The following is a 13,270-nucleotide window of genomic DNA, read 5'->3' as shown; positions in this document are numbered from 1 at the left end:
GGGGAGGGATAGCAGGGGGAGAAATGCCAGATGTAGGTGATGGGGAGGAAGGCAGTAAATCACACTGCCACCTGTGTTCCTATGCAACAATTTTGCATGTTCTTCACATGTACCCCAAAACCTAAAATGCAATAAAATAAATAAATGGGAAAAAAAATAGGTTCAATTACATATTGTCTATAAATTTGATAATGCAAAGAAGTTGAAAGTTAAAAATGGAAAAAGATACACCATGCAAATGATAACCTTAATAAAGATGGAGTGGTTGTATTGACATAAACTAAACACTAAAAGAAGAAATATTACTAGGGCTGAGAGGGCAATTCATAACACTGAAAGAAATAGTTAATTAGCAAGGCATAACAATTATAAATGTATGTGAATATATATACTCTGAAATACAAGAAGAAAAAATGGAAAGGAGGCATTTAAAATTTAATAATAATACTTGAATATTTTAGTAATCCTCTCTCAGTTAGTGATAGAATAACCAAACAGAAATTTAGTATAGAGAATACCTCACCTAACTCATATAAATAACAGTTCATTTCAAAACAAAACTATATATGTTCTTTTTGAGTGCACATCAAAAATTCTCCAGGATAGACCCGATAATAGGCTATAAAATAAATCTCAATATATTTTAAGGGGCTGAAACCATGCACAGAATATTCACCTACACAACAGAATTAAATTATAAATCAATTTTCATAAGAAATCTGGGATATCACTGAATATTTGGAAATTAAACAATTTTTATCAAATTAACTTATGGATCAAAGTGGAATTCCAAAGGGAATGAGAAAATATCTAACCGAATAAAAGTAAAAACTCAATATGTCAACATTTTTAGTACACAGCAAAAGTAGTACATACAGCGAACTTTGTAACTTAGAATATTTAGAAATGCTGAAAGATCTAAAATCAGCAATCTAATTATTCACATTCAGAAACAAGAAAAAGAAATACAAATAAATTCCAAAATATAAGAAAGAACAAAATAAAAGCCAAAGCAATTCAGTGAAATCAAAATTATATGAACAACAGAGAATCCATAAAGAACATGCTTTTCATTCAGTAATTCATAGTTTGGTTTCTTGAAATGGTCAACAAAATGATCATCCTTCAGCTAGACAGGCAAAGAAAAGAAAGAAGATACAAATTACCAAAATCAGGATTGAAAGAAAGGACATCACTACAGATTTTACAGAGTAGAAAAGAATATCATTAACAGCTATATACCAACAAATGAATACATTCTTAGGACGACAGAGATTACCAAAACTAACTCAAGAAGACATAGACAATCTGATGAGGTTTATTTTAAGTGGAAAAAGGATTGGTAATGAAAACTCTTCCCACAAATGGAAGTCTAGGCCCAGATCATTTGGTTGATACATTCCTTCAAACTCTGAAGAACAAAATAGCGCTAATTATAAAAAACATTCTTTCAGAAAGTAGAGGAGAAACACTTGCCAACTCATTTTATGAGATCTGTGTTACCCTGATACCAAAGCCAAAAAGAGAACATCACGGGAAAAGACAGCTACAGCCCAATATTTGTTCTAAACACACAATAAAGCATTTTTCAGTGCTGAAAAGGAATGAGCTGTCAAGCCGCGAAGAGATGTGGAAGAACCTTAAATGGATATTACTAAATTACAGAAAACAACCTGAAAAGGCTGCATATTATATTTCCAGGGGTATAACATTCTGAAGAAAGCAAAACTATGGAGACTAAAAAGATCGGGGTTCCCAGGAATTTGGAAGGAAGGACAGAAGGATAAGTAGGTGGAGCACGGGGGATTCTTAGGGCAGTAAAACTATTTTGGGTAATACTGTAATATTGAGTAGACATCATTGTACAGTTTTTCAAACCCATAAGGTGTACAACACCAAAAGTGAAGAGAATCCTCAATGTCAACCATAGACTTTGAGTGATGTTTCAGTGTAGGTTCAGCGGTTACAACAAACCTACCACTCTGCGGAGGGATGCCCACGATGGGGGCGTCCATGCATGTACGGCAGCAGGGGGCGTATGGAAAATCTGTGCATCTTCCTTCTCAATTTTGCTGTGGACCTAAAACTGCTTTAAATAAAGCCTTTTTTTTTTTTTTTTAAAGAGATACAACCTACAAAAGAAAAAAATACATTCACTTAAGTAAAAAAGGAAAATTCACTTAAACTCTGTTAAGAGTAAACTTTTGCAACATGGTAAGCCAATGATAGGTTAAAACGATTTTCAAATATTCTTGAACACTTTAGTTGTAGGAAGGAGAAACAATACATTTATGTCTATTTGAGCAGCTCCCCAGGGGTGTGGACTAGCAGCTTCTATTTATTTTAACGAATAATTATGGAGTATATTCTAAGAGTAACATTCTGCTCAATGAGTTGGTATTCTTTCATGACTAAGACACAGACCTGCCCTCATGGAACTTCTAGGCTTCTGGAAAGATAGAAAATAAACAACTAATACATACACAATAATTTAATTGTAATTGTAATGAGCCCTTTGAAGGAACAAATAGATTGAGGGATTATAGGAAGGGAGGGACAAGAGTGGATAGGATGAAACCAGTTAGGAGGCAATTGTAGACACTCAACTGCAGATAACATTAGCGTTCCATTTCCCCTTCTCAGATGATCTGTGGGTCTGGAGGCTATGTAGGAATTTACAGATCATAGTAAATTACAATTATGTTAATTTATTCATATAATTTATCAAAAATTAATAATTATAATTAACAGTTACATTTAACATGAGGACAGTAAGTACAAGAGACATTAAGAGATTTGCTCAATGTTCCAGAAATTAACAAAACTTCTTTCATTTATATTCTCATTAACTTGTTATGCTTCTCTTTCCCCCCATAATTTGTCTAAAAGGCTAAAACTTCACTATTGTCTAATGTACATAATTTTAAATGATGTGTTAGTTTATGCATATTCTGCCAACACTAAAATGACAGCACCCTTCTTGCTCATGTCACAGAAGTTCTGGGACTGTCTGCGTGCAGTATTTCTGCTGACTCAAGACTGTGTGTACTATCAACTCTGAGTCATTGTCCTCTGGGGAGGAGGTCCAGTGGCTGGAAGCTCCCTCTCTGTCAATCAGGGTGTGGAGAGTCTAGAGATGCCTTCTAAAGGGAGATTAAGTGGTCAAAAATAAAACATTTTTACCACAAGAAAAGGTAGAATATATGAACCCAGAGAGAATGGGTTTTCAGGAGTTTCATAATTGATCAAGCCTCAGATTTTTGTCTTGGAAGATGAGACTAAAAAGTTCATTTTGGCAATTATGTATTCTTAGGAAAGAAGTGAACTATCTGTGCTGCTTCTCCAGAATCATCACTGGCCCCTCTGGCCTTCTGAAATAAGTTTACAGTCCCTAGTCTGACCCTGCTAAGTAACAGTGAGGCTGGATGTAGTCTGTAAATTTCAAGTCCCTGTGAAATCTGAGGCTTTCCATAGTCTCAACTCATTCATGTATGAGGCCAACTGTGTGTGTGCAACCTTGGTCCACAGCAACGCAGAAAAGTGGAATTGAAAGATTATGGAGGTGGCCACGTTGGCATCTGGGTCCCTCTCTAGCAACTTTATAGTTTTCTGGACTTAAGCTATTTATTTCTAACTTTTCTTTTTTGTGGGGAGGGGGAGATGGAGTCTCACGTTGTCTCCCACGCTGGAGTGCAGTGGTGCAATCTCAGCACATTGCAATCTCTGTCTCCTGGGTTCAAGCGATTCTCCTACCTCAGCCGCCTGAGTAGCTGGGATTACAGTCATCCACTGCCACACCCAGCTATTTTTTGTATTTTTAGTAGAGATGGGTTTTCACCATGTTGGTCAGGCTGGTCTCAAACTCTTGACCTCAGGTGATCCACCCACCACCTTCAACCTCCCAAAGTGCTGGGATTACAGGCATGAGCCACCATGCTTGGCCTATTTCTAACTTTTGTAAGCATGATTCCTCATCTGCAAAATGATTTTAAAAAATTGATAGCCATTTCTTGGGGTTAATAAATGATTTAAAGTAACATATATTAAGTATTTTATATATAGATGCTTAACAATGTTGAGAAGCTATTTTTATGATGACTATCCCTAGTCACCCACAACTAATCATAGTTTGATTTTTTTTTTATTGTAGACTCTTCCCAAAATCCTTGATAAACTAGCACCAGCATTCACAATGAGCAGCTGCAGCTTTCTCATCGAGAAATCTCGAGCCTCCACTGCCCGGGTGGTGGTGTGGAGAGAGATCGGGGTGTCCAGAAGCTACACCATGGAAAGCAGCTACTGCGGCTGTAACCAGGGCCCCTATCAGGTATGTGAGGCTTCAGGACACCATGCTTTCTGTCCGGCAACAATACACAGAAATTACAGATAGCGCATTCCTGCTTTCTCACCTAAAAGGGGAAGAAGGCACCAAGTAGAGCCTGGTCCTGCTCCCTTGCCTTGAAAAACTGATTCGACAATTGCTTTCACCTGCAGGATCATCTGTGTTGCTCCTGGAAGCAATGCGTGCATGCTTTCCAGTTTGGTTCCTCCATCAGCTCCCCTCGCCAGCAAGCAGCAGGGAGCCTCTCTACTTTTATAGAACCTCTGCCTGCCTGGCTCTGTTACTTGCATAAAAATCTTGCCTTCTGCAACAAGTGGACTAATTCCATGTACATCATAAGGGCATAGGTCAGGCTGTAGATATTGTTGGTACATATATCTGTTGTGTTTCTGCCTTCTGCATCGATCTAAATCTGTAGCTCTCTTTGTTATCCTGTGGTTTCCAGAGCACACAAAAGTGTGTGTGCATGGTGTGGATCTCCCAGAATGAGTGGGTCTCGGACTCATATGCTAGTGTTGAGAGAAAGTGCTTTTGTATAAATCACGTTCTTTCTACAGCTATATTAACTGCATGAGCAGCTGGATAGCTGCTACAGCAGGCTGTTCTGGCTGCTTTTCCCACTCCTCCATAGAGGAACATAAATAAGGGGCATTTTGACAGTGCCAAGGTAATAGACTCTTGTAAATTTCTTAGGCAAGCTGACAGAGTGCTCCTTGGTGATTTCCATTCAACCCCAGGAATACCTGGACCTCACCAGCACGAAGCTCGCTGTTGGCTTTGATAGTCTCCTGGAACAGCTAGGATGCACTTGGCATCTATGCAGTCCTGAGCTTGTAGAACTCCGTTAGTTACCAAAGAGAGCACAGGGAGTGACAGGTGATGCACATTATGTAACTTCCCACCTGGTCAAAGATTTTTTAAAATTCCAGGCTACTAAACCACCCATTTTGATTATTACGTCTGTCAAATAGCCACGTAGCCTAAAGACTTGTTTCAAAGAATTGTTATGTTACTGGATTAATAAATTCTTAGTCTGAATTAGTCCTATTCACCCCCATTAATGTAAATGAAGAATAAGAAGAGTCGAAATCATTGGATGAGCATGAGATTGGGCATCAAGAGATCTCACTCTTTTACTTACAAGCAGGGTTGAAAGCTACGTACTTCTAGGAACCTATGTTTTTCATATATCAAATGCAGATTTTAATAAGAACGCCTTTTATCCTACTATACAAGATTTTGTAAGGACTAAAAGAAAACACATATGTGAATGTACTTGGAAGTTATATAATCAGGAATCTGTTCACTCCCTTGTCATTCAAAACCTATAAGACCAGAAAAAAATATGCTTGAAATATTGTGACTTTAAGGCCTTACGGAAATAGGTTTGTGTCTCTCTGTTTGTATGTGTCTTGATGGGAAGGGGCCTGTCATTTGTTTAAAAGACAACTCCATGTAACTCGTCGGAGATTTATTGGCTTGGTAACTTTCATTGAGTTTGTTTCTCTAAGCACCGATTCAAACTAACAGCTTCTAGTCACATAAGTACCAATGTCATTCATAATAAATCAACTGGAAACTCAAAGTCCTCCAGAACTGTTTGAAAACTGAATAACTCATAGGTTCAGGCCCTCACCAACTCTCTTCTGTGCAATGTACATAGAGGCTGTTGGAGAGGACAAAGAATGGAAGGTCTCACCCAATAGATTGCCTTCACGTATTGGCACAGCATTTATCCTGTGAAATTTTCCAAATGGAGTTTTCATGGGGTCGCTAGAAGGAAGAATGGAGGGACAACTGGCTAGAGAAAGCCCTAACAGTGCCAGACCTGGATTTGGTTTAACAATCCCATTCTCTATATGAAACACCTCTCTGAATGTATTGGTTTTCTCCTTCTCTTTGTTTGCCTGTCCTTACAAACATCGTTGAGTAACTGAGCAGAATCACAGGCAGTGAACAAGGGGGTGGTGAGTAATTTTACATATGGGAGGGCCCACCCATGGGAAGGAGGCCAGCCTGGAGTTGGGTGTTTTGGTGATGGTTGCGTGAGGTATATAATGAAGCCTATGAGCTATAAAGCAGCATAGAAATTTCCATCTGAACATATTGCAAATGCTTTTTGTACATTGGGAAGCTGAGTCCCAGTTGAGTCTTGAGGTTATTATTCTAAGGTCATCTTTCCATTTTTTGTTTAGCATTACCATTTATTCAAAAGATGGAGGATACTTAAATACACCCATGAGGGGCATTCTTTCCTTCCTTCATAAGAATATAAATATTTTTGCAGTTTCTCTGGTTAATGCAGCTTTAAAGTAGTTCCACTCATTTTTGCCCCAGCTCACTAAGTACCTGATTTGTTAGTATTGAAATGAAATATCATTTCTTACAGTGACATTTATATTGGAACTGCATTAAAGAACATAAGCTATTACCTTAAAATAATGATTATTAATATGATATTTTCTCTTCTATTATCCAGTCTATAGTTGGCTAATTAGAAAAAAATTATCCTGCTTTTGTTTCTCTGGGATACAGTTTCTATTGCTAGGTCATACATGTAGATCTATAACTTGTATTTAATATGGAAATCCCACCCACTGAGAGATTTACTTTACCTATTAGGGACGGGCCCAAAGCTTTTGAGGCTGTTAAGGGAAAAGCCATAATGGAATGATGCATCCTTTGGGGGCTCATTTTTCAGAGGCATCCAGTCTGTGTGGACAGCTGTGGGCTTCACACTGAGTGTTTGTGACCTGAGGTCACATACATGGTGTGTTTGCATACACAAAGGCATGAGGCTGGGCCCCAGGGACTACTGGTGGCTTAGAAGGAGGATGTAAGTCCCTCTACCCAAGCAGGCTGTTGACCTGCTCCTTACAACACTGCTAACTTGGACAGCGAAGTGGATCTTAGAGACGGACAGAAGATACTAACTCAGCTGAGATTTGGAGAGTTACCCAACTTGTTTTTAAATTCTTTATCTGCAAGCTGCATCCTTGTATTGTGGGACTTGCCTGCAGTTCATCCTCTCTACCACCCGTGAGGGCTCCTTTAATACCCAAATCTATTCGAGTCACAGTATGCCCATAATCCTTCTAAGTATCTTCACTGTGTCTCGATAAAATCTAACTCTTCATCATGGTGAGTAAGGCCTTTTACAATATCTTCTTTCAGTTTTTACACTCAGTGCTTAGTTAGTAAGTTGGGGAGAGATAGCATGGGGAGAAATGCCAGATATAGGTGATGGAGAGGAAGGCAGCACATCACACTGCCATGTGTGTACCTATGCAACAATCTTGCATGTTCTTCACATGTACCCTAAAACCTAAAATGCAGTAAAAAGAATGTATGATGGCTGGCAAGTGAGTAAATAAGTGAACAAGTGAATGAATGGCAATTTCCAAGCAGTCAGATGATTATCCTTGCTGTCCTTCGGTAAGTAGAAGAAGAGAAGAAATTATATTGTGGTCCAAATGTGATCAGATGCTATTCTAAAAATTGAGATTTTAAGAGTAGTTACAATGGGTGGAGATGGAAATGTGTGGGTGAAAGAAGGCAAAGCATAAGAATGCAGGGCTGAGACCTCTCAGACCTGTCACTAGAAAAGACTTGGGAACACCCAATGGATGATTTCCCAAAGTAAGGTAATTCCATTCCAGGTGTGGAATCTCTTATTGCCACTTTCTAATAACAGATGATAATTAGGCAGAAAGACTTCCATCCATACACGTAGTAGATGCTGCAGTCCGTCCTTGAGGTCCCTCCTTAGGACCCAAGCACTCATTTCCCTTGCTGTCTCTATAACCAGGAATTACTTGTAACTAAAGGACCCCATCTTGCCCAATGCTATGGCTCCTCCCCACCGGCAGCCTACATCCAATAGCTGATCTGTGCAGGTACAAAATACAGTCTCTGTTGCTAGATCATACACTTAGATCTATAACTTGTAGAAATCCCACCCACTTTGCCTCAGTTGGGAATGACTCCAAAGGGCCATTCCAGTTCCAGAGCTCCCTCTAGGATCAGCTGTCACCTCTGCTGCAATTCCCTTGCAGCTGAGCCTCCCTCTCTGCCCAACTTTATTTCCGTAGTAACTCATAGGTATTGTTCCAACAGGCACTCCCCAAAAGTCCTCAGCAAATCTCAGCATCTCAGAGGCCGTTTCCTGCTGTAAACAACTTATAACAGTATTTCAAAAAGGCTTAGATTAGAAAGCATGCATGCTGGAACTAAGCACTTAAATTGTTGCAGATGGTTTCGTAGGAATAAATTTCATATAGGAAATTCAGTCATCGGAACTCTGTGTTCAAGGCTCCCAGTGCCCCTTCATTCACTCCGCTTGCTTTAGCTGTTTAGGGAACAGAGTCCTCTACTACAGAGCTAGAGACTGCAGATCAGAGCAGGGCTTCTTGCAGTATTCCAGAATGTGGGCTGGGTGTATTTATTTTCTGTGGCTGCAGTAACAGATTACCACAACCTTGATGGCTAAAAACAACATAAATTTGTTCTCTCACAGAAGATGAAAGTCTGAAATCAAGGTGTTGGCAGTCCTGTGTTCTCTCTAAAGGCGACTGTTTCATGCGTTTCTTTCAGCTTCTTGTATTGCCAGAAATCCTTGGTGTTTTTTTTTGTCAAAGTGCCACTACAATTTCTTCCTTTATCATCACATTTCCTTCTCCACTTGTGAGCCTCTATCTCTGTGTCTCCCCCTTTCTTCTTAGAAGAAGAAGACATATTGGAATAAGATCCCACCTTACCCCAGGATGACCTCATCTTTTTTTTTTAATTGTACTTTAGGTTCTGGGGTACATGTGAAGATCATGCAGGGTTGTTACTTAGGTACATACATGGCAAGGTGGTTTGCTGCCTCCATTTCCCGTCATTGATATCTGGCATTTCTCCCCATGTTATCCCTCCCCACCCCGCTGTCCCTCCCCTAGCACCCCCCACCCAACTGACCCCAGTGTGTGATGCTCCCCTCCCTGTGTCCATGTGTTCTCATTGTTCAACACCCACCTATGAGTGAGAACATGCAGTGGTTGATTTTCTGTTCTTGTGTCAGTTTGCTGAGAATGATGGTTTCCAGATTCATCCATGTCGCTACAAAGGACACAAAATCCTCATTTTTTATGGCTGTATAGTATTCCATGGTGTATATGTGCCACATTTTCTTTGTCTAATCTATCATCACTGGGCATTTGGGTTGGTTCTAGGTCTTCGCTATTGTAAACAGTGCTGCAATGAACATTTGTGTGCATGTGTCCTTATAGTAGAATGATTTATAATCCTTTGAGTATATACCTAGTAATGGGATTGCTGGGTCAAATGGAATTTCTATTTCTAGATCCTTGAGTAATCGCCACACTGTCTCCCACATGGTTGACTTAATTTACACTCCCACCAACAGTGTAAAAGTGTTCCTATTTCTCCACATCCTCTCCAGCATCTGTTGTCTCTAGATTTTTTAATCATCGCCATTCTAACTGGCGTGAGATGGTATCTCAATGCGTTTTGATTTGCATTTCTCTAATGACCAGTGATGATGAGCATGTTTCCATATGTTTGTTGGCCTCATATATGTCTTCTTTCTAAAATTATATCTGCCATGACCCTATTTGCAAGTAAGCTCACATTCTGACGTTTTAAGAAGGAGATAAATTTGGGTATTGGGGAAGATACCATTGAACCTAACAGACTGGGTCAAACAAGAAAATGCAAAATTCTTTCCAAGAATTAGGGAAGGTTTTTATTTCTGTCTCCATATTGCTATGCGGTGAAACCCTAAATATATTATAACATGATGAGGAAAAATGAAAAGTTTCAGATCTTCTTGGAACATCTTGGAAGACAAGTTTGAGACTCATAGCATGTATTGGTGCTGATGAAGTGTTACAATACACAATGTTAAGGTAGCAATAATGATAACAAACAGGTCAGTCACACTTTTTGTGTGCCAAGCCCTTTACATCTCGTAAATTACCTCATGTCTGCTGTTGTATAACAAAGCACGACAAAACCAGTTTTATCATTATTCTCATTATTCCTATTTTACAAATGAGGCCACTCAGAGAGGTTAAGTAACTTGCTCAAAGTCCCACAGCTAGAAGTTTTGGAGGCAGGAGACTCACCTCTGCACTTCGCTGTCATTAAGCCGATCTGTAGCAACAGGTGAGTCACCTAACGTCCCTGGGTCACAGTTATCTTATGAATCATAGGAAGACAGAATTGGAACTAAAAGATAGGCATGGTTTCTGTTACATTATACTGACAAAGTCTGCCTTTGCTGGGTATCCAAGGGTCTTACGGATCACCCAGACCCGGGTGACCCAGTGTAATGTGAAGCCCTTAAAAATCTTCTGCAATTTATCTTGAGTATGCACATTTTCACAGGGAGAAAAGTGCTCTCCTTTTAGCACCAATTAGCTAGTTGTCAGGTGACTTTGGCTGTTCTATCCACTATTTCCCCCTTTTTTTCATTTTATCCTGGCTGGTCTTTATTTCACCTTTCCAAAGTATGCAAAGAGGGCTGAGAAGAATGGAATACACGAATTGGCAGCTCTCTATCAGCAGGGGGAATGGGGAGCAGAGTAGATCTTCAGTGAAACAACCAATTTATTCTTATCAGGCAACCTCCTAGGTTGCTTCCTTTTCTCATTTCACTTCCTCTTGACTTTTCTTCTTGTCTCATCAGAGAACTATTGCTTTCACACAGTTCTTTGGACTTGCACAGCCCAGATGGGACACTTCTCTCCCCTAAGAGTGTCCTGAACTGCAGAATTGCCTCTGTATCAGGATACACACACACACACACACACACACACACACACACACACACAGAGAGAGAGAGAGAGAGAGAGAGAGAGAGAGGATTCTTCCTCTCCAACACACAGGTATATGAACATATCACACATATATACACAAACGTGCATATGTATCAGTGTTTTTTAATTATACAAGCAAGCAGAGTTGATTGTTTAGTATAGGCTCCTATGTCAGATGTAGAGTTCCAGGGAGAACTCTATATTTCACAGCTGTGACCTTGAGATAGTTCCTGACTTTTATGAGCTTTAGTGGTAAGCATGGCGCTCCTCATAGTTTCTACTTCATGGAGATGCTGTAAGGACGGAATGAGCTACTGCCTATAAAATATTTATCACCATTTTCACAGTAAAAACTCAATACATGTTTACTGTTTGTATTTTTATTAGGATTATTCATGGTGGTTTTCTTTTTCATTTTAGGTAAAGACACTTAAGCTCCAACTCTTAACCATAATCATCTTATTCCAACATTCCTAATTAGAAACTTTGGGGTTTGAGAGTAAGACTCAGAGATTTTAAAAAGTATAATATGCAGCCAGGGATGAGAACCAGATTTTGGCTTTTATAGACCCTAATATCCATATACCTATATTTGTAGGCTTAGCTCCATCAAAGTCTATATGTATCATTTAGACATTTCCTTTATCATCCACTCATTTATTCTATCTATCAAAGTTCCTGTGCTGTATAATCTATATTAGCTAATTTGTATGGAAGTCCCAGGAGAGGGAAGCGGGGGATGACAATTTGTGAGCCTTCTTCTAGGAGGAGAGAAAGAAAGATGTGAGGAGTGGAGGCAGGGTAGGAAACAGATTGAAATTTCCCCAAAGACTGCTGAATTTAAAAGTCTATTCCAATTATGAGCACAACTCAAAAAATATTTTGGATCACTCTTCTCAAAATTATTTTTATAAGTAACCTACAGAGTAATATAATTTTGATCTTTTGTTGATCTTTGAATAAGGGGAGGAGGTGTCTTACTTTCACTAACGTAATCTGAGGAGAGCTTGAGGACCACCTCAAACTTTAATGTGCATAAGAATCACTTGGGAAGTCGGGCGCGGCGGCTCACGCCTGTTATCCCAGCACTTTGGAAGGCTGAGGCGGGTGAATCACGAGGTCAAGAGATCGAGACCATCCTGGTCAACATGGTGAAACCCCGTCTCTACTAAAAATACAAAAAACATTAGCTGGGCATGGTGGCGCGTGCCTGTAATCCCAGCTACTGAGGAGGTTGAGGCAGGAGAATTGCCTGAACCCAGGAGGCGGAGGTTGCAGTGAGCCGAGATCGCGCCCTTGCACTCCAGCCTGGGTAACAAGAGTGAAACTCCGTCTCAAAAAAAAAAAAGAATCACTTGGGAGTTTATGAATTGCAAATGTTTCCATTGCAAAAATGTCTGAACTCAGTGTCCAGCAATTTCTTGATCTGGGGCATGGTCCAGGAATCTACAGTTTTTCAAGTTCTCTGGACATTTGGAGCCCAACAGCCCAGAGGCCAGTTATTGAGAGACTGAGGCAGGATAGTCAGACCAGATGTAAAAGGTAAGATGGTTTTGAGACAGGTTTTGGTTTTTCTTCTCTTGCTTCTGATCTTCTTTGGGCTGTAGAAAAATTCCCATGACTTTTGTTGTGAAGTCTCAAATGCTCCTTCTGCTCCCACTTTTCCTTTTTATTTCTTCATCCATGCTTTTAGGTAATTAACTTAATTCTACTACAAGAAACTGATATCACATGAGAGCTTCAAGATGTCTTTGTTTCTTTGTTTTCTCTAGCTCCTGGGATACTTCCAGGTCAGGATATTTTTAAATCAGTATCTTTGAACAGTTTTCTTATGTGGACTTTCAAGAGTTTAAGAACAGATATGTCTAAAATGATGTGCTTGCTCTGTGTACATTTTCTGGGGAGAATACCTGCATTTCTAAAGATATTGTTAAAAGGGTGAGCGATCCCCCAAAAAGATTAAGAGATCGTGCCTCAACTTATTGATTGTAGGATCTCTAGAGAGCCCTTCACAGCCTCCTAGTTTTCGCTCTTAAATCAGCTCCAGAAGTGCTTGGCTTGACTTTGTGAAAATCAAATGGAGGCTGTAAATCCCTATTTCTGCCTG

General features: G+C 39.7%; 1 protein-coding gene across 1 annotated transcript in view; it reads left to right on the top strand.

Annotated features, from left to right (window-relative positions):
• AGBL1 (ATP/GTP binding protein like 1) overlaps nucleotides 1–13,270 on the top strand; it is a 401,609-nt gene that overhangs the window by 276,622 nt on the left and 111,717 nt on the right. Inside the window, exon 14 of the mRNA XM_017509472.2 lies at nucleotides 4,151–4,327. Within this exon, the coding sequence (XP_017364961.1) occupies nucleotides 4,151–4,327 (177 nt within the window). The remainder of the gene's footprint in view (nucleotides 1–4,150; nucleotides 4,328–13,270) is intronic.

This window comes from Cebus imitator, unplaced genomic scaffold (assembly GCF_001604975.1).
Source record: "Cebus imitator isolate Cc_AM_T3 unplaced genomic scaffold, Cebus_imitator-1.0 Scaffold416, whole genome shotgun sequence".
In the NCBI taxonomy this organism is placed as follows: domain Eukaryota; kingdom Metazoa; phylum Chordata; class Mammalia; order Primates; family Cebidae; genus Cebus; species Cebus imitator.
The sequence above is the reverse complement of the archived record's forward strand: the minus strand, read 5'-3'. Positions and strand labels throughout refer to the sequence as shown.